At 46.1% G+C, this 21,104-nt stretch overlaps 1 protein-coding gene across 6 annotated transcripts in view; it reads left to right on the top strand.

The window, feature by feature from the left end:
• TMCO3 (transmembrane and coiled-coil domains 3) overlaps nt 1–21,104 on the top strand; it is a 61,092-nt gene that overhangs the window by 26,964 nt on the left and 13,024 nt on the right. For all 6 annotated transcript variants that reach the window (XR_004428941.1, XM_033177150.1, XM_033177148.1 and 3 more), the window contains 2 exons: nt 5,233–5,350; nt 18,402–18,597. Coding sequence is in view for 5 of the 6 variants with exons in the window: in XM_033177150.1 (XP_033033041.1) it covers nt 5,233–5,350; nt 18,402–18,597 (314 nt within the window). In the remaining variant the exon portion in view is untranslated. The remainder of the gene's footprint in view (nt 1–5,232; nt 5,351–18,401; nt 18,598–21,104) is intronic.

The raw sequence follows: 21,104 nt of genomic DNA, 5'->3' as shown, positions 1-21,104 counted from the left end.
GGAGGCTGAGGCAGGAGAATCGCTTGAACTCGGGAGGTGGAGGTTGCAGTGAGCTGAGATCATGCTACTGCACTCCAGTCTGGCAACGGAGCGAGACTCCATCTCAAAAAAACAAAAACAAAAACAAAAAAAAAGTGACCACTAAAAAGTGGAAATGCAGTCTAACTTCCAAATGCTGCTGTTTTATTACTGTAGTTTTTGGTAAGTTTTGAGACCAGGAAGTGTGAATCCTCCAACTTTGTTCAAGATTATTTTGGCTGTTTGGGGTCGCCTGAGATTCCGTATAAATTTTAGGATAGTGTTTTCTATTTCTTCAGAAAACATCGTTGGGATTCTAATAGGAATTGCATTGGATTTGTAGTCGTAATTTTGGTAGTATTGACATCTAAACAATATTAAGTCTTCCAGTCCGTGAATACAAGATATTTTTCCATTTAAGCATGTCTTTCTTTTCTTTTAGCCACACGTTTGTTTTCAGTGTATAAGTGTTTTGCCTCCTTGGTTCACTCTGTCCTAGGTATTTTATTCTTTTTGATATGTTATAGATGGAATTGTTTTCTTAATCTCCTTTTCAGATTGTTCATTATTAGTATATAGAAATGCAGCTGACTTTTGTGTGTTTATTTTGTACCCCGCACCTTTGTGAATTGGTTTATCCTAATAGATTTTTGTGTGTGAAATCTTTTGGATTTTCTACATATGAGATAATCTCCTCTGCTTACAGGATCATTAAATTCATTCTTTCCAATTTGTACACCAGCCTTGTCTCTTAGAGATGGACACTGAAATGTACAGTTAAGAGGATGACTGGGGTTTCCCTCAGGAGGGTAGAACGGAGGTTAGTGTATGAAACAAGGGTCGTCTACCTGATCATGGAAACTGGATTATCTGTTCCTTGAGATGCACTGTATTTTTCTTTCTACTTTTGCATGTGCTTGAAATTGTATTAGAAATTCCTATATATGTCCAGGCACAGTGGCTCACACCTGTAATCCCAGCACTTTTGGAGGCCAAGGCAGGTGGATCACATGAAGTCAGGAGTTCAAGACCATCCTGGCCAACATGGCGAAACCCCATCTCTACTGAAAATACAAAAATGAGCCGGGCGTGGTGGCGGGCACCTGTAATCCCAGCTACTCGGGAGGCTGAGGCACAAGAATAGCTTGAACCCGGGAGGTGGAGCTTCCAGTGAGCCGAGTTCACACCACTGCACTCCAGCCTGGGCCACAGAGATTCCATCTCAAAAAAAAAAGAGAAAGAAAGAAAGAAAAGAAATTCCTATATAGCCCAAACTTAAGACTGCCTCACCAGAGCTTAAAGGTATCAACTCTGGCCACACCAGCAGCCTCGGTCACTCTTCTTACATGGATTTTGGTCCAAATTCTACTCCTTTTCTATTTTTCGAGATTTCTAGCTCCTGCGAGGGGCCCAACCCTCGAAGGAGTCCAGCAAATGTATAACTGCCTTGCCTGTGCTGAAAACCCATGGAAAGAGGAACAGAGGAGGCAGGCACCTGGAGGTCGGAGTGGCAGCTGGATTATGAAGGAGGTGTGGTTTGCACGCCTGGCAGTGGTGAGCTTCTTAGGCCTCATTCTTAACCTCGGAGCAAGACTCACCATCCAGAGCCATGCAGCGTTGGCCTCCAGAGGCCTCCGTGGGCAGGGCCTGCCCTGTGAAACTCAGGTCTGCAAGAGGACCTTGAGACCAGGTGCCGTGGGCTGGCTGGTTTACAAAGGAAAAGGGGCTAGATCCGTTCCCAGCAGGAACGCCCTTGTCTCTCCGGAGTAATGTATGTGGGACCAGGCAAGAGGCCAGGAGTGGGGAGGAAACAGTCCCTTCTTGTGAAAATGCAAGCGAGGGGAAAGGAGGTTTCCCTGACAATGTGCTAGAATATTTGTGCAGCCATTTTTTTTTTTTTTTTTTGGTTGAGATAGAGTCTCTCTCTGTCACCCAGGCTGGAGAGCAGTGGCGTGATCTCATCTCACTGCAAGCTCCGCCTCCCGAGTTCATGCCATTCTCCTGACTCAGCCTCCCGAGTAGCTGGGACTACAGGTGCACGCTACCACGCCCGGCTAGTTTTTGTATTTTTAGTAGAGACAGGGTTTCACCGTGTTAGCCAGGATGGTCTCGATCTCCTGACCTTGTGATCCACCCGCCTCGGCCTCCCAAAATGCTGGGATTTCATGCAGCCATTTTTGCACTAGTGAATAAATGGAATTCCTGAACGTCCACCAAGAGATGAATGGATAAATTGTGGTCTATTCTACAACAGTTTTGAAAAGGAGTCAGAGCTTTGTGCACCAACGCCAATATGGATAGATAATTTTCAAATATAGTGGTGATCAACAATGGCAAGTTGCAGAAATGTTCACTCTGTGAAGTTTAATATTACAAAATAATAAACTCAGTGTTGCTTCCAAATCTATAGGTGTTACATTAAGTAGAAATGCATTCAAGGGGATGATGAACTTTCAGAATAAGGTCAAGTGGGGAGTGTGGGTGGAGTGAAGAGGGACCCAGTATCAAGGGGGTTACAGAGCTCCTTGGCGGCACCCTTAGGACTTTCTTTCTTTAAAAATCTGAAGCAAATATGTTACAGGTTTAACATTTAATAAAATTCCTCAGTGGGCATGTGAGCATTTGATACACTCCTTGTTCTCTGTGTATTTGAACTGTTTAATGAAAGGAATGGAAAACAGGAAGAAGTCAAAATGCGTATAGTAGTGATAAGCACAAAAAGGTAGTGCAAATTTCAGAAAGATGACAATAGTAAAAGTGTTGAGAAATTAGAGAAGCTGTAATATTTCAGTGTAATAATTATTTTCATCTTGTCTGGTTGCACTGTTGAAGTTTTGTGCCCGTCACTGCTCCAAGCAGTTGTCTTCCTCCTGCAGCCCCATGAAGTCCCTCGTGAGCGGATGTTTCCTGCGCAGGCCCTGTGGGTGCGGATTCAGGGTCCTGCACCAGGGACCACGGTGAAGACCTGGTCTCTGGTCTGTGGTGCCCATGGTCTAGTGGGCAACAGTTGAATATCTGTTCATTTTAGCCAGTTCGCTATGATCGGTGCAAAGGAAGAGAACAAAATATTTAAAACATGTACAAAATGCTGGCGGTAATATCATCCAAGGCTGTCTCTAACAAGTGAGATGTAGTGAGAGATTTTGTTTCTTTTTTTTTTGAGACAGAGTCTTGCTCTGTCGCCCAGGCTGGAGTGCAGTGGCGCAATCTCGGCTCACTGCAACCTCTGCTTCCTGGGTTCACGCCATTCTTCTTAGCCACGATGGTCTTGATCTCCTGACCTCCTGATCCGCCCGCCTCGGCCTCCCAAAGTGCTGGGATTACAGGCGTGAGCCACTGCGCCCGGCCAGATTTTGTTTCTTTTAAATAGAAGGGGCACAGGTGTGAATGTGTTATCTGCAGAAGATGTGGGTGGGGGGGCCACGGCTCCTTTGTGTCCCGCAGACTCATCTCGCAGCCTCCCTCCCGTCTTGCGAAGGCCTCGAGATGAAGAGAGGTGCGGTGACCACAAGCCTGTGTGAGCCTTAGGGTGAAAATGGCTGATGTGTGAAGCCTCCGCGTGGACAATGTTAGTTGGGAGGCAATTTTTATCATCTTCTGAATTGTGTAACCCTAAAAGACACAAAGCTGTAGCCACAACAGCTTAACGTGATCATCTGTTCAGACTGTTTTAAAATTCTAAGCCACGATATTTTGTTTACCAAAAATTTGGTTTTGTACAGTAAGTAAATCAAGCCTTCTAAAATGATTACCTAACTTCTATCCAGAAAGAGATTTTTGCTGGCATCAAGGGGTTTTGTGTGGTTCTGCTGCTTTTTTAAAATAAGCTTTTTCTATCAGATTGGTCTTTAAAAATCTGTTAATAGCAGTAGCTTTTTTTTTTTATGACAGAGTCTCGCTCTTGTCCCCCAGGCTGTAGTGCAGTGGCACAATCTCAGCTCACTGTAACCTCCGCCTCCTGGGTTCAAGCGATTCTCCTGCCTCAGCCTCCCAAGTAGCTGGGACTACAGGCACCCGCCACCAAACCCAGCTAATTTTTTGTATTTTTAGTAGAGATGGGGTTTCACTATGTTGGTCAGGCTGGTCGCGAACTCCTGGCCTCAGGTGATCCACCCTCCTCAGCCTCCCAAAGTGCTGAAATTACAGACCTGAGCCACTGTACCCAGCTGGTTTTTTTTTTTTTTTTAAAGAAAAAATACCTTGTTTGGGGTGGGGTTGGGGGAATGACTTTTAGGAACGTATTTACATAGTTCATAGCTGGAACTGTATGTTGAAAATGGAGACCTTTGGAGGCTTGTGCAAGTTACTGAATTCATGAAAAATGTCTCATTTTCCTTTCTTCTTTCCAGAGTTGTTACCTAGTCTCTTCAGCTGGCCGTGGCTGCTCCTGTTCTGCCCTCATGAGCCAGTATCTGTCTGCCGAGCCTGCCTTGGTCTCACAGTGAGGGCTCATTCTGGGCAGTGGCTCGGGTGGGTTTGCACACGTGGAACACACCACGTGACCAGAGGGGCCTGAGTCAGGCCTCCTGGAGTAGCTCAGAGAAGCTGTGAAGGTGAGAAGCAAAGGCTTCTCCATGTGTTTCTGGGACGCAGTGAGGTTGGTGTGATTATCCAAGCTTGTCATCTTGTTTGCCATGTCATCTTTTTGTCATGAGGTTTTTCAATAATTATGTAAATAACAAGTAAGTTGTGGAAGTAAAAGGTGTTCTGAGTATTTGCTTTACAACATTTTTAATCTTAAAATACTTCAGTATTTGTTCTCAAAGAGATTTTAAAGTCTATTCTTAAAAATGTAAAGTGCCAGCCGGGCGCAGTGGCTCACGCCTGTAATCCCAGCATTTTGGGAGGCCGAGGCAGGTGGATCACGAGGTCAGGGAGTTTGAGACCAGCCTGACCAACATGGTGAATCCCTGTCTCTACCAAAAATATAAAAATTAGTCAGGCATGGTGGTGAGCGCCTGTAATCCCAGCTACTCAGGAGGCTGAGGCAGGAGAATCACTTGAACCCAGGAGGTGGAGGTCACAGTGAGCTGAGATTGCACCACTGCACTCCAGCCTGGGTGACAGAGCAAGACTCTGTCTCAAAAAAAAAAAAGAAAAAGTAAAGTGCCAAAATAATTTGGGTTATTTCGGAAGTGTGTACAATGGCGACATTTTGACTTCGGATACTTTTGAGTTGCTGTAGACCTGTCTTCAATGCCTTTCCCCACACAGGCGACATTGACTACAGCACCGTGCTCCTTGGCATGCTGGTGACGCAGGACGTGCAGCTCGGGCTCTTCATGGCCATCATGCCGACTCTCATACAGGCGGGCGCCAGTGCATCTTCTAGGTAAATGCTTTGTGTACAGTTTGTTTTTCTAGTTTAAAATCACTTGTGCATAAAAATACTACTTAATACCTTTTCCAGAGAGATGTTCTGAGCTCAGATGGCTCAGGCTTCCGTGCATGGACCCTGGAGCGACACTGCCTTGCTCACGGCCTGGCTGTCTGTGCTTAACAGCTCCTCACCACGGGCAGGCGACTCATCCTCACTGTTCCTTAGTCCTGTCTTCCATCAAGTAGGGGTAGCAGTAGTGCCCACCGATGGAGTAGTCAGGAGGAATGAATGAGTTCAGATATAAACATGCTTAGAACAATGCCCAGAACATAGTAAGTGACGTGGAGGGAGGGGGGTGTCTGTATGTGTATGTGTGCATAGGGAGGGAGTATCTGTGTGTGTTTGTGTGTGTGTGTAGGGTATATCTGTGTGCTTACATGGTATGTGTGTGCGTGTATTCATGTATATCTGCATGTATGTGTGGTGTGCCTGTGTGGTGGGGGGCATGTGTCTGCATGTGTGGGGGGTGTGTGTGTGTTCTGTGGTATGTCTGGGGGGGTATCCACGTGTGTGTATATGGGGTATATCTGTGTGTTTGTGTGTTTGCATGTGTCTATGTGCATGTGTGTCTGCATGCATGTGTGGTGTGTGTGTGAGATCTGTCAGTGTGTGGTTGTCATTGTCACTGTCATCATCATCACCACTTCCCCGGTCCTTCTTTTCATTCTCCCAATATTGTATTGCCAAACGTAAACTGCACCTGCTTGGGTTCGTATGGAGAGAGAAGCCAAATGGGAAGAATTAATTTATCCAGAAAGTTGTAGGTTGTGCCGCATATACAGATATATTCCAAGGATATCAGCCAGAAAATAGGGACAGTTGCAAAGACCTTTTTGACACTTCTTTTGGAACCAGATTGAAGCGCTAGGACCCGTCTCATGTGCTTTATTTCTTCCTTTCCAAGCTGCATGCTTTTGGGTTTCTTCCTGCATCATTGCACTGGCTGGAATGTCCAGCACTTTATTGGAAAAGGTTGTGTGAGAGGACATCTTTGCCTTGCTCTTGACCTCTGGGGGAAGCGTTCAGTCTCTCACCATTAGGTATGATGTTAGCTGTAGGTTTATTGTAGACACTCTTTGTCAAGCTAAGGAAATCCCCATCTATTCCTAGTTTGCTGAGAGTTTCTATGATGAATGCGTGGTGGATTCTGCCAGTTGCTTTTTCTAAACCAATTGATAAGATTATGTAATTTTTCTTTTTTTGCCTTTTTTTTTTGAGATGGAGTCTCGCTCTGTTGCTCAGGCTGGAATAGTGTCATGATCTTGGCTCACTGAAACTTCCACCTCCTGGGTTCAAGCAATTCTCCTGCCTCAGCCTCCCGAGCAGCTGGGACTACAGGCGTGTGCCACCATGCCCAGCTAATTTTCATATTTTTGGTAGAGACGGGGTTTCACCATATTGGCCAGGCTGGTCTTGAACTCCTGACGTTGTGATCTGCTCGCCTTGGCCTCCCAAAGTGGTGGGATTACAGGCATGAGCCACCGCGCCCGGCCTTCTTTTTTAGCTAGGTGACATGATGGATAACATTGATTTTTGAAAGTTGAACCAGCCTTGCATACCTGGGATAATTCCCAGTTGGTCTAGGTATATAATTATTTTTATACATTGCTGCCTTCAATTTGCTAATTTATTGAGGATTTTGGGGTCTAAGTTCATGAGAGAAATTGGTGTGTAGTTTTCTCTCTCTCTCTTTTTTTTTTTTTTATACTCTGGGTTTTGGTAATAAGAGTCATACTAGTTCACAAAATGTTTTGGGAAGTGTTCCTTTCTTTGTATTTTCTGGAAAACATTGTATAAAATTGATGTCAGTTCTTCCTTAATATTTGGTAGAATTCTCCAGTAAAACCCTTTGGGTCATGAGATTTCCTTTTGGGGAGTTTTCTTACCAATTTATTTTGCTTAATAGTCCCAGTAGATATTCAGAATATCTACTTCATATTGCTGAGTTGTGGTAGCTTAACTTTTTGAGGAATCATTCCATTCTGTCTCAGTTGTTAGATTTCTATGTGTAGAGTTTTTGTGTCATATTCCTTTATCATTCTTTTCACGTCCACAGAGTCTGTAGTGATATCCCCCGTTTCATTGCTTATGTTGATAACTTGCATCTTCTTTGTCTAAGGATTTGGCAATTGTATTAATCTTTCCAAAGAATTGGTTCCTTGTTTTACTGATTTTCTTTATTTCGTTGTTCTCAGTTTCATTAGTTTTACCCTCACCTTCCTTCCTTCTCGCTTTGGGTTTATTTTACTCTTTTTCTAGGTTCTTGTGGTATTAACTTAGATTATTGATTTTAAACTGCTCATCTTTTCTTTTTTTTTTTTTTTTTTTTTGAGACGGAGTCTCGCTCTGTTGCCCAGGCTGGAGTGCAGTGGCCGGGTCTCAGCTCACTGCAAGCTCCGCCTCCCAGGTTCACGCCATTCTCCTGCCTCAGCCTCCCGAGTAGCTGGGACTACAGGCGCCCGCCACCTCGCCCGGCTAGTTTTTTGTATTTTTTAGTAGAGATGGGGTTTCACCGTGTTAGCCAGGATGGTCTCGATCTCCTGACCTCGTGATCCGCCCGTCTCGGCCTCCCAAAGTGCTGGGATTACAGGCTTGAGCCACCGCGCCCGGCCTAAACTGCTCATCTTTTCTACTGTAAGCATTTAGTGCTATAAATTTCCCTCTCAGCACTGTTTTAGCTGCATCGCATATTTTGATATGTTGTATTTTTATTTTCATTTTGTTCAATGAGTTTTAAAATTTTCCTTTGATACTTCTTTGACTCAGGGATTGTTTGGAAGTGTTGCTTAATTTCCAAACATCTGGAGATTTTCCTGATGTCTTTTTGTTACTGATTTGTAGTTTGATTCCACTGTGGCCTGAGAACATTTTGTGTGATTTCAGTTCTTTTACATTTGTTGAGGTTTGTTTTACGGCCAGTGACAACTGTCTGTGGTAAATGCTCCAAAGTCACTTGGGAGGAAAAAAAAGCATATTCTGTTACTGTTGAGTGGAGTTTTGTAAATATATGTCAGTTAATTGCACTATTCCGTGTTCTTGCTGTAGCTGTATCAGCTGTCGAGGGAGATGGTGTTCAAGTCCCCCGTTATCGTTGCGTATTTGTCTGTTTCTCCTTTGAGTTCTGTCAGCTTTTGGGGCTCTTTTGTTTGGTACATACACATTTAGGATCATTTTGTCTTCCTGGTGAATTGATCTTGTTATCATTATGTAATATTTCTTTTTTTGTTGTTTTTCGAGACATAGTCTCGCTCTGTTGCCCAGGCTGGAATGCAGTGGCGTGACCTTGGCTCTCCGCCTCCTGGGTTCTAGTGATTCTCGTGCCTCAGCCTCCTGAGTAGCTGGGATTATAGGCATGTGCCACCACACCTGACTAATTTTTGTATTTTTTAGTAGAGACAAGGTTTCGCCATGTTGGCCAGGCTAGTCTCGAACTCCTGGCCTCAAGTGATCTTCCTGCCTCGGCCTCCCAAAGTGCTGGGATTACAGGTGTGAGCCACTGTGCCTGACCATATTTCTTTTGTTGCTAGTAATTTTCCTTGCCTTGTAATTCACTTTATCTGATATTAATGTAATATAAATTTTTTTTTTGGTCACTGTCTGCAGTGATGTGTCATTTTCATACTTTTCCTTTCAACCTACTTATGCCCTTGTACTGAAGGGAGTTTCTTGTAGAGAACATATTGTTGGATGATTTTTTTTTAGTCCACTCAGCCAGTCTCTGTATTTTAATTGGTATGTTTAGACCATTTATAGATCAGGTAAATATTGATATGTTGCAACTGAAGTCTGCATTTTATTTGTTTTTTGTCTCTTGTTACTCTTTTTCGTTTACGTCTCTATGGGTTGTCTGCATGTTTTCGGGGATTCCATTTAGACTCATTTATAATGTTTTGAGTGTATTGCTCTGTGTGGTTTTCTTGGTGGCTCTGGGTATTACAGTGGACACATGTAACTTATCGCCATTTGCTGGAATCCACATTTTACCACTTCATGTGAAATGTAGAAGCCTTATTTCCACTTAGCTCCCTCCCCCGCCCACATATTAAATAGTCATGCACTACATAATGAAGTTTTAGTCAGTGACGGGCCACCTGTACAGCAGTGGTCTGGTGGGATTCTATGGACCTGACCGATTCCTGCTGCCTAGTGACGTTGCGGCCATGGTGATGTCTCAGAGCAGTGTAATGCCCCCATGCTTGTGGTGATGCTGGCAGGAACAAACCTGCTGCACTGCCAATCGTATAAAAGTCTCATACACCCAATTAGGTATGCAATGGAATACTTGATAACGATAATAAATCACTGTTAACTGGTTTATGTATTTTCTATACTCTACTTTTTATCATTAACTTAGAGTGTACTCCTTCTACTTATAAAGAAAAAAGTTAACTGTCAAACAGCCTCAGGCAGGTTCTTCAGGAACTATTCTAGAACAAGCCATTGTCATCATTGGAGACAACAGCTCTGTGCCTGTTATTCCCCTGAAGACCTTGCAGTGGGAAAGATGTGGACGTGGACGACAGCGACACTGATGGTCCTGACCCTGGGTGGGTTTAGGCTAATGTGTGTTTGTGTCTTAGTTTTTAACAAAAAAGTTTAAAAAGTTAAAAAAAATTACAATAGAAAAAAACTTATAGAGTAAGATAAAAAGAAAAATTATTTTTTGTATAGCCGTACAGTGTTTCCGTGTTGTGTCACTATAAGGGTCAAAAAGTTTTTAAAAGCCTTAAAATTTATAAAGTTAAAAAGTTACAGTAAGTTAAGGTTAATGCTGAAGAAAGAAAAATATTTTTAATAAACTCAATGTCATTGGCCAGGTATGGTGGCTCACACCTGTAATCCTAGCCTTTGGGAGGCCAAGGCAGGAGGACTGCTTGAGCTTAGGAGTTCAAGACCAGCCTGGGCAACATAGAAAGACCTCGCTTCTACCAAAAAAAAAAAAAAATAGCCAGGTGTGGTGGCGCACACCGGTAGTTCCAGCTGCTCTGGAGGCTAAGGCTGTAGGATTGCTTGAGCCTGGGAGATAAAGTCTGCAGTGAGCTGTGGTCATACCGCTGCGCACCAGCCTGGACAGCAGAGTGAGACACTGTCTCAGATTAGTGTAGCCGGAGTGGACAGTGTCTGTGGCGTCTGCAGTGGTGCACAGGGTTGAGGCTTTCACATTCACTCACCCTCACTCCCTGACTCAGAGCTTCTAGTCCTGCAAGCGACCTATATGGGTGTGCCATTTTTATCTTTTATGCTATACTTTTAGTGTATATTTTCTGTGTTTAGATATGCAAATACTTCTCATTGTGTTACAGTTGGCTGCAGTCACATGCTGTGCAGGTGTGTGGCCCAGGAGCAGGAGGCTGTGCCAGGCGGCCTGGGTGGGTCTGGGTTTGTGTACGTGCACTCTGGGATGTTTGCACAACCGTGAAATTGCCTCATGATGCTTCTCAGAACGTATCCCCATTGTGAAGTGACATGTGACTGTATAATTGTTGTCTTTTCTCTACTTTTATTGAATACCACATCAGATGGTGTTGTCATTTTTGCTGCAGACATCAAATACGATTTTGAAAACTCAGGAGGAAAAGGATAATCTGTTCTTCTCACACCTAGTTTTGATGTTGTTTTCCTTCTGATGTTCCAAGCTATCTTCTGTAATCATTCCTCTCTGTGTGGAGAACTTTCTTCAGTCATTCTTTCGTAGTTAATCTGCTGGCCACACATTCTCTAAGTTTTTCTTTGTCTGGGAATGGCCTTTGTCCCCGCGTCACTCCGAGGGCATCTGGCGGGATGTGGATTTCCAGGTGGTGTCTCCCCTCATCCCGTGCCTGGGAAGGGCGTGTCCCTGCTCCTGGCTTCTGTGTTCCAGCTGTGAAACCTGCTGCCATTTAGGCTTGTGCTCCTCTCGAAGGAATGAGGGGTTTCTCTCTGGCAGCTTTCAAGGTTTTTTCTCTGTCTTTAGTTTTCAGAAATTGTACTACTGTGCATCCCAGAGCCGACTTCTCTGGGTTTGTTCTGTTTGGATTCACTCGGCTTCTCGTATCTGTGGGTTTATGTCTCTTGGCTAACAAGAAGTTTTCAGCCATTATTTCCTCACACCCTTTTTCATTCCACTTGCTGTCTCCTTCTGCAATTGCAGAAACTTAGAAATCTGCTCTTTTGTTAGGGGCCTGTGAGTCCCTGAGGCCTTGCCCGTCCTCGGTCTGTTTCTCTCTGTGCAGGCAGATGACTTCTGTCTGTCTTCAGCGTCACCGATTCTGCCCTCTCTCATCTCCACTCTGCCACTTAGCCCATCCCCAGAGATTTTTATTATGACTGTATTGTTTTAGTTGTATAATTTCCACTTGCTTCTTTTATGTAGCCTTTATTTCTTTGCTGAGGTTTTCTATTTTTTATTTGTTTACAGAGAGTGTTTGTGGCTTTTTGAAGCGTTTTAATCATGGCTGCTTTAGCACCCTCGTCAGATAACTCCAGCGTCCATTTGTCTTGATGTGAAGTCTGGTGCTTGTCTTTTCTCCTTCAAGTTGTGATTTTCCCGATTCTTAATATGATGAGCGACTTTTCGTTGTATCCTGGATGGTTCGTGTGTTTATTAGGAGGCTTTAAACCAGCGGCTCCCCGTGGAGGGTGGTGTGAGGCCTGGCCAGGGGGTTCTGCTTCCTGCCGGGCCTCCAGCCCCACCCCTGCCTGAATGGCTGACAAGGGCTTCCTCATGGCAGACGCTGGGGTGGAAAAAATTTTTAGTATTTGCCTTTTGCCAGATCTTACGTTAAGTCTTCCCTGCTGTCGGTAGCTCAGCCAGGCAGGCAGGAAAGTAGAAGGAATGAACGGCTTTTTACCTGTGTTTTCCAGAGGTTCAGCCCAGGCTAGAGCCCCAGCTTGGCTGTGCTCTGGCGGTGCAAGCCTTGGCAGCTTTCTGTAAATTGGGGAGGACGTGGGAACAATGCCTGCCTGCTGGACCATGGGAAGATTGAAAGAGAAAACCAGGCAGGGCACTCAGTGCAGCTGCTGGTGGAAGCAGTGGTTAAAGTTCACTTGCTAAGAGGGTCCTTATGATTGCCATTTTCCTTTGATCCAGATGTCTTTAAATATTGGAAAAATAACACTTTTAGTTCCAACCCCCAAATCGGAATCAGTTCTTACTCCTTCTGGCTACAATCTTCAACATAAGTGAAGGATAATTTGGACAACAGAAAGAAGAGTTGTCATGCTGGCGGGAGATGACTTGACTTCTCTTTAAGAGGTCTGAGCATTTTTCATGCACAATTATTCTCAACGGAGGGCGGACTCTCCATACTAAACAGGCAGAACCCTGGCAGAGACTGCAGGGCACTTATAAAACTCAAATACCATGTTGATCTCACTGCCACTTTCTTTCCAGTTACACACAGGTCTAAAAATCAGAAAACTTTTAAAGCTTTTTATTGTCATTTTTCCAATTCAAAAAATTAATGCAATACAGGTATTGATCCCACTGAAATTGTTCTAATTCATGTTTACAAAGAGTTAATGACTTGGAAAAGTACTCTGTTATACTGTTAAACTTAAGAAACAGAATTAGGCCAGGCGCGGTAGCTCACGCCTGTAATCCCAGCACTTTGGGAGGCCAAGGGGGCGTGGATCATGAGGTCAAGAGATCGAGATCACCCTGACTAACACGGTGAAACCCCATCTCTACTAAAAATACAAAAAATTAGCCGGGCATGGTGGCACGTGCCTGTATTCCCTGCTACTCAGGAGGCTGAGGCAGGAGAATCACTTGAACCCAGGAGGCAGAGGTTGCAATGAGCTGAGATCACACCACTGCACTCCAGGCTGGGCGATAGAGCAAGACTCCATCTCAAAAAAAAAAAGAAGAAAAGAAACAGAATCAGAATTACAGACCACAGTCCTCATGATGCTAACACAGAGCTCCCGTCTGACCCAGCTGTTCACTTTTCGGTATTTATCCACAAGAAATAAAAACACACATCCACATAAAGACTGGTCCACGGTGGTGATGGGGGTACAACAGTGTGAATCCACGTGATACCACAGAGTTACACACTCAGAAATGGTTAACTTGGTACATTTTATGGTATGAGAATTTCACCACAATGAAAAACTTGTACATGAATATTCAAGCAGCATTATTCGTATAGTTAAAAAGTATTAAGAACTCAAATGTCAATTAGATAACAGGTGGATATACAAAACATAAACTATATCCAAGCAAAGGAGTATTATTCAGCCATAATATAGAATGAACATTTGTAGGGTCCAGCCCCACAGGGTCAGTGGGTTTTTCTCCCCGTGTGCGGAGACGAGAGATTGTAGAAATAAAGACACAAGACAAAGAGATAAAAGAGAAGACAGCTGGGCCCGGGGGACCACTACCACCAAGACACGGAGACCGGTAGTGGCCCCGAATGCCTGGCTGCGCTGTTATTTATTGGATACAAAGCAAAAGGGGCAGGGTAAAGAGTGTGAGCCATCTCCAGTGATTGACAAGGTCACGTGAGTCACGTGTCCATTGGACAAGGGGCCCTTCCCTGTTTGGCCGCCGAGGTGGAGAGACAGAGAGAGAGAGAGAGGACACAGCCTACGCCATGATTTCTTCATATCAGAGGTTTTTAGTACTTTCACTAATTTTGCTACTGCTATCTAGAAGGCAGAGCCAGGTGTACAGGATGGAACATGAAGGCGGACCAGGAGTGTGACCGCTGAAGCACAGCATCTCAGGGAGATGGTCAGGCCTCAGAGAAATGCGGGCGGGCCTGACACCCACGAGAGGTGGAGGAGCAGAGTCTTCTCTGAGCTCCTCCAGGGAAAGGGAGACTCCCTTTCCCGGTCTGCCGAGTAGAAGGTGTTTTTCCTTGACACTGACGCTACCTCTAGACCACGGTCCACTTGGCAATGGGCGTCTTCCCAGACGCTGGCAGTACTGCTAGACCAGGGAGCCCTCTGGTGGCCCTGCCCGGGCATAACAGAGGGCTCACACTCCTGTCTTCTGGTCACTTCTCACTGTGTCCCCTCAGCTCCTATCTCTGTATGGCCTGGTTTTTCCTAGGTTATGATTGTAGAATGAGGATTATTATAATATTGGAATAAAGAGTAATTGCTACAAACTCATGATGAATGATATTCATATATAATTGTATCTATGCTCTCTATCTAGTAGAACGAATTCTTATTTTCTATGTTTGATTGCACTGGAACAGCTCGTGCCTCCGTCTCTCGCCTCGGTATCGGGGTGGCTTGCCACCCAGAATCATCGACTCATCCTGTAGCACAGGTGAACCTTGAAAACACGATGCTTGTGAAAGAACTGGACAAAAAGGCCACACTCTGATTCCATTCATACCAACGTCCAAACTAGGCCAGTCCCTACAGAGAGAATGAATTACTGGTTGCCAGAGGCTGGGGAGGTGGGGGGAGACGGGGAGCGAGTGCTAATGGGTACAGTGTTTCTTTTTGGGGTGATGAAAGTATTCTAACATGGATTGTGGTAATAGTTTTGTAACTTTGTGAATATGCTGGAAACCATTGAATTGAATACTTTTAAATGGGTAAGTTGTATGGTAAGTGAATTATATATAATAACTGTTAAAAATATATACGATATTGGCTGGGCGCGGTGGCTCACGCCTGTAATCGCAGCACTTTGGGAGGCTGAGACAGGTGGATCACGAGGTCGGGAGATTGAGGCCATCCTGGCTAACATGGTGAAACCCTGTCTCTACTAAAAACACAAAAAAATATAGCCTTGCATGGTGGCGGGCACCTGTAGTCCCAGCTACTCGGGAGGCTGAGGCAGGAGAATGGCGTGAACCCGGGAGGTGGAGCTTGCAGTGAGCTGAGATCGGGCCACTGCACTCCAGAGCCTGGGTGACAGAGCAAGGCTCCATCTCAAAAAATATATATATATATTTTTTATTATTTTAATTAGACATAGAAGAACATGAATAGACTAGAAATATATATATTATATATATATGTAAAACAAGATGTTAATGATTTTCTACTAGTAGACTAGTAGATTTGTAGTAAGTTTTTTCTACTATATATACTTTTCTGTAATTTGGGAAAACCTCCCTTTCAATTTTAATAACCAGGGAAAATTTATATTTAAAATATCAAAGAAAGAAAATTAGTTGCAACGTAATAAACTCTGCTTTCTTACTAAGCTTTATTCAGAATTAACCTCGATCATTCCTAGAGGAAAGAACTCTTTCCCTCATAATATTTCACAGGTAATTCGACTTGAGTAAAGTAGGAAACACCCACCCTCACACCAAAGAAGGGTGATGGCACTGGCCACCCATCAGACTGGGCACCATTAGAAGCTGGGTGGTGCCCAGGTTGGGAAGCGGGGAGCCTTGGGTGTCATTGTTGGGATGGGAATTGGAGCAACCTCCTGGCAGCCCACCAGACAGCACCTCTCACAGTGGGAGGTGCCTGGCTCCCTTAGTGAGCACCCACTGCCACCATCAATAGACCCACAGGCCCCTCGGCCACCGCAGTGCACAAGAACCAGGATGGCCGTGGAGTCCGTGTGAGAACTGGGACAGCCCTTGCATCTGGCTGAGCAAATTCTGGTGCACCCCGCGAGGGAGCCCTTCCTCACCTGTCAGCGGATCAGACGTGCTGATGGGAAGCTTGTCCAAACACGCTGAGAGGAGGCAGCCAGAACAGTCATGGACACGGTGCGCCCCATACGTGCAGATCAAGAGCAGCACACACGTGTGGACCTGCAGGTGGCATGGCGGCGAGCCGGAATCCTGAGAAACTTGTGACGGTGATCGTCTTTCAAAGAGGTCAGAGTTGAGTGCACTGTGGCTTCTGATTGGCATCTTTCTGAGTCCTCATCACTGTGCATTTCATGGACACTGTGGGAGTCTTCAGGAAATTCAACCTAAATCCAAACCCTGGGGATGGTGGCTGTGGAGAGCTTGTGTAGCTGTTAGGGGCTTGGCCCTGGGGCCAGATGCCGGGGTCGTCCCCAGCTCTGCTCTGGGCATGTGGCCTGGAGCAGATCACCTGGTATCTGCCCCTGTTCTCATCTGTGACATAGCAGTGGGGGTCAGACAGTTCTCAGCGGGCTGCCGTAACAGGTGGCACACAGTGCTCTAGGGGCCCAGGATGCAAGGGTGAGCTCAGCAGAGGACATTCCCCATGTGGGGAGCTGCTCTTGTGTTTCGGAGAGAGAATGAATGAATGATGAACAAATGAGTGGTAGACAAGATGTCCGCAGCAGGGAACCGCCCTGCAAATGATTCAGACGGGGCAGTGAGCTGGTGAGCAGCAGTGAGCTCCAGACTGGCACAGGCTCTGCCTTGGAGACGGGGCTGGAATTTGAGGAACGCAGCTGAGCCTGTGGAGAGAAGAGTCTAGGGTAGGGACCTCCCAGGCAGCGGGCTCTGCGGCTTGTGTGGGTGGGCTGTTCGGTGGCCTGGGGCATTGAAAGGGCATGGCTGGGCAGAGAAGCCTGGGTTCCATCCCAGCGTCCAGGAGCTGATGGAGGATCCTGATGAGCTGTCTGGGCCTCTGTGTGAGAGCAGATGGGTCAGGAGGAGGCCACTGGAGCTGCAGGGGAAGGGGTGGCGGTCCAGACAGGGACCACGGGGCTGGGCCCAGGGCCAGATGTGGGCCCAGCAGTGTGGCGAAGCTGTCAGGAGTGCAGCAGGCCTGGCCTTCTTGGCTGTGAGTCTGTCTCCGTTCCTGCCAGGGCTGCAGAAAGGGGCCTCCTTCCGAGTCACAGACGTGGGCCCTGCAGCGGGCTCTGAAGGACTCTGCCTCCCTCCTTCCGAGTCACAGACGTGGGCCCTGCAGCGGGCTCTGAAGGACTCTGCCTCCCTCCTTCCGAGTCACAGACGTGGGCCCTGCAGCGGGCTCTGAAGGACTCTGCCTCCCTCCTTCCGAGTCACAGACGTGGGCCCTGCAGCGGGCTCTGAAGGACTCTGCCTCCTTCCTTCCGAGTCACAGACGTGGGCCCTGCAGCGGGCTCTGAAGGACTCTGCCTCCTTCCTTCCGAGTCACAGACGTGGCCCTGCAGCGGGCTCTGAAGGACTCTGCCTCCTTCCTTCCGAGTCACAGACGTGGGCCCTGCAGCGGCTCTGAAGGACTCTGCCTCCTTCCTTCCGAGTCACAGACGTGGGCCTGCAGCGGGCTCTGAAGGACTCTGCCTCCTTCCTTCCGAGTCACAGACGTGGGCCCTGCAGCGGGCTCTGAAGGACGCTGCCTCACATTTGCTTCTGTGGCTGCTGTTGATCCCTTCATTCCATCCCTCTGCTTCAAGCCCAGATCTGCTCTGATTCCCCCAAGGAATCGTGGCAGTTTGAGATTTGCATTTTCGGCATTTCTGCTTTAAGCCACAGGCTGCAGAGGTTGACACCCTTGGAAATTACAGGTTTCTTCCACCGAGGAAACTTTCACCAGAATTGTGGCCTGAGTGGTGGAAGGCTGCGGTTAAATACAGGTATATTTGTAAAGACCTCAGATAGTGGAAGTCCGTTGGCTGAGATGGTGATCTATTCTGACATCCAGGTAGTATATTATAAACAGAACATAGCCAAGAATTACTTTCTACAGACACAGACTTCAGTGGCTGTATCAGGAGTGCCTTGATGATGGTCACTAGAGTTCGTCCATCAGGAGACTGCGGTGGGGCACGGAGAGCAACCACTGCCTGACAGAGACTTTCACGTGCGGCTGAGGCCTGACGAGGAATTTATCATCAGGCATCAGCTGAGATAGGAACGCCGTCAGTCGAGAATTTTCACATCCTAGAATACGTATTCACCCCAAAGTATTGACTGCAAACCAATCCAGCTTCTATATTTGGCTCAACATAACTTAATTTCTGAGATGAGTATGATTCATAGGGTGTTTTTGTATTTGAAAATAAAGGTGTGTGATTCAGGTAATTTATTTTGTAGCATGTTAAAGAGAAAAGTGAAAGGTTATTTCATTGAGTTTTAGAGAGCTATGTTTTGGAAGTGAAATCACATGTCGCTTCTTTTTTCTTTCCTAGCATTGTCATGGAAGTTCTGCGAATCCTGGTTTTGATTGGTCAGATTCTTTTTTCGCTAGCGGCGGTTTTTCTTTTATGTCTTGTTATAAAGAAGTATCTCATTGGACCCTATTATCGGAAGCTGCACGTGGAAAGCAAGGGGAACAAAGAAATCCTGATCTTGGGAGTATCTGCATTTATCTTCTTAATGTTAACGGTAATTCTCAAACTATGTGTTATTTATGTAATCTGATATTAATCTCTCACTGAAATCTTGTGATCCATTCTTTACCTTTTCATTTTAATAATGGTTAAAATATTTGAAACATTTACTAGTATTTTTTATTTTATACACACTTTCTTATACTACCCATCAATACGTAATACAATGAGCTAAACCCGTTTAACTGGTTTGACTCATACTCTTAAGCACTTTGCTAAAATACTGTTTGTGAGTATTACATTAAAACAAATCTGTGGGCCGGGTGTAGTGACTCACACCTGTAATCCTAGCATTTGGGGAAGCCGAGGCAGCAGAATCCCTTGAGCTCAGAAGTTGAACAGCTAGGACAACATAGTGAGAACCTCTCCTCTACAAAAAATAGAAAAATTAGGCCGGGCGCGGTGGCTCAAGCCTGTAATCCCAGCACTTTGGGAGGCCGAGACGGGCGGATCACGAGATCAGGAGATCGAGACCATCCTGGCTAACACGGTGAAACCCCGTCTCTACTAAAAAATATAAAAAACTAGCCGGGCGAGGTGGCGGGCGCCTGTAGTCCCAGCTACTCCGGAGGCTGAGGCAGGAGAATGGCGTAAACCCAGGAGGCGGAGCTTGCAGTGAGCTGAGATCCGGCCATTGCACTCCAGCCTGGGCAACAGAGTGAGACTCCGCCTCAAAAAAAAAAAAAAAGAAAAAGAAAAATTAGCCGGGCATGGTTGAGCTCACTTATAGTACCAGCTGCTGGAGAGACTGAGCTGGGAGGATGGCTTGAGCCCAGGAGGTTAAGGCTGCAGGGAGCTGTGATTGCACCACTGCCCTCCAGCCTGGGTGACAGAGCAAGACCCCATATCAAAACAAAAAAACTGTGATCATAAAAAGCGCCATAAACACTAATATCAAACCATGCTACTCGGTCTTAAATTTTCAAATAGCTTTGCACCTGAAATACAAAATTAAGTTTGGAAAAGCAGTTTTTAACTCTGTGTTGCTCACATGCTAATTAACTGTATGACTTATGCCATGTGAAAGGTTAAATAAAGTTCATTTTGGAAAGTGGGCTTCTCCTTACTGAGATGACAGTCTTTACATGAGAGTGGCAGGAAATGCTCCTGGACCCCCATAGAGAGCCTCAGTAGTCCTGACAGTGCACCTGGGCACCGTCACCGTTCAGCCCAGCAGGTGCACTTCCTGCTGTTTATCCCACAGAAACGAAGCCGTGTTCACACAGTAGTAGCCTGTACACAGGTGTTTATAGCAGCTTTATTCATATTAGCCATAAACAGTCCAAAGGTACTTCAATGGGTAAATAAATGTTCAACAAACTGAGCTATGTCCACACCACAGAACGCCACTCAGCAGTAAAACCACCAGCACACACCTCCTGAGAACTGTGCAGAGTGGGCAGGCAGCCCCCAAAGGCTGTATACTGTGTGGTTCTTTTTATGTCACATTTATGAGGTAAGAAGATTACGAAATTGAGGAAGGGCTCGTGGTTCCCAGGAATTGAGGAAGGGTGGTCTGGGGAGGGGCTGGGGATGGCATTTGCTGTCTTCGCTGTATCCGTATCAGCACCTGAGTGGGGTCTTGTGCTGTAATTTGGCAAGATGTTACCATTGGGGAAACTAAAGGGTAATGAGGACTTTGTATTATTTCTTTTTTTTTTGAGACGGAGTCTCGCTCTGTTGCCCGGGCTGGAGTGCAGTGGCCGGATCTCAGCTCACTGCAAGCTCCGCCTCCCGCGTTTACGCCATTCTCCTGCCTCAGCCTCCGGAGTAGCTGGGACTACAGGTGCCCGCCACCTCGCCTGGCTAGTTTTTTTGTATTTTTAGTAGAGACGGGGTTTCACCGTGTTAGCCAGGATGGTCTCGATCTCCTGACCTCGTGATCCGCCTGTCTCGGCCTCCCAAAGTGCTGGGATTACAGGCTTGAGCCACCGCGCCCGGCCTGTATTATTTCTTAAAACTGCAGGTTAGTATATAATTATCTCAAAATAAAAAGTTTCCGGCCGGGCACAGTGGCTCACGCCTATAATCTCAGCACTTTGGGAGGCCAAGGGAGGCAGATCACAAGGTCAGGAGTTTTAAGACCAGCCTGGCCAACATGGTGAAACCCCGTCTCTACTAAAAATACAAAAATTAGCTGGGCGTGGTGGCGTGCGCCTGTAATCCCAGCTACTCAGGAGGCTGAGGCAGGAGAATTGCTTGAACCCAGGAGGCAGAGGTTGCAGTGAACTGAGATCGCACCACTGCACTCCAGCCTGGGCAACAGAGCAACAAGACTCCATCTCGGGAAGAAAAAAAAAAAAGAAGTTTCCACCGGGCGCAGTAGCTCACGCCTGTAATCTCAGCACTTTGGGGGGCCAAGGTGGGTAGATCTTCTGAGGTCAGGAGTTCGAGATCAGCTTGGCCAACATGGTGAAACTGCGTCTGTACTAAGAATACAAAAATTACCTGGGCGTGGTGGCACACGCCTGCAGTCCCAGATACTTGGGAGGGTGAAGCAAG

The sequence above is a fragment of the Trachypithecus francoisi genome, unplaced genomic scaffold (assembly GCF_009764315.1).
Source record: "Trachypithecus francoisi isolate TF-2019V2 unplaced genomic scaffold, Tfra_2.0 Lachesis_group18, whole genome shotgun sequence".
Lineage (NCBI taxonomy): Eukaryota > Metazoa > Chordata > Mammalia > Primates > Cercopithecidae > Trachypithecus > Trachypithecus francoisi.
This window is presented reverse-complemented; position numbering and strand designations above follow the sequence as displayed.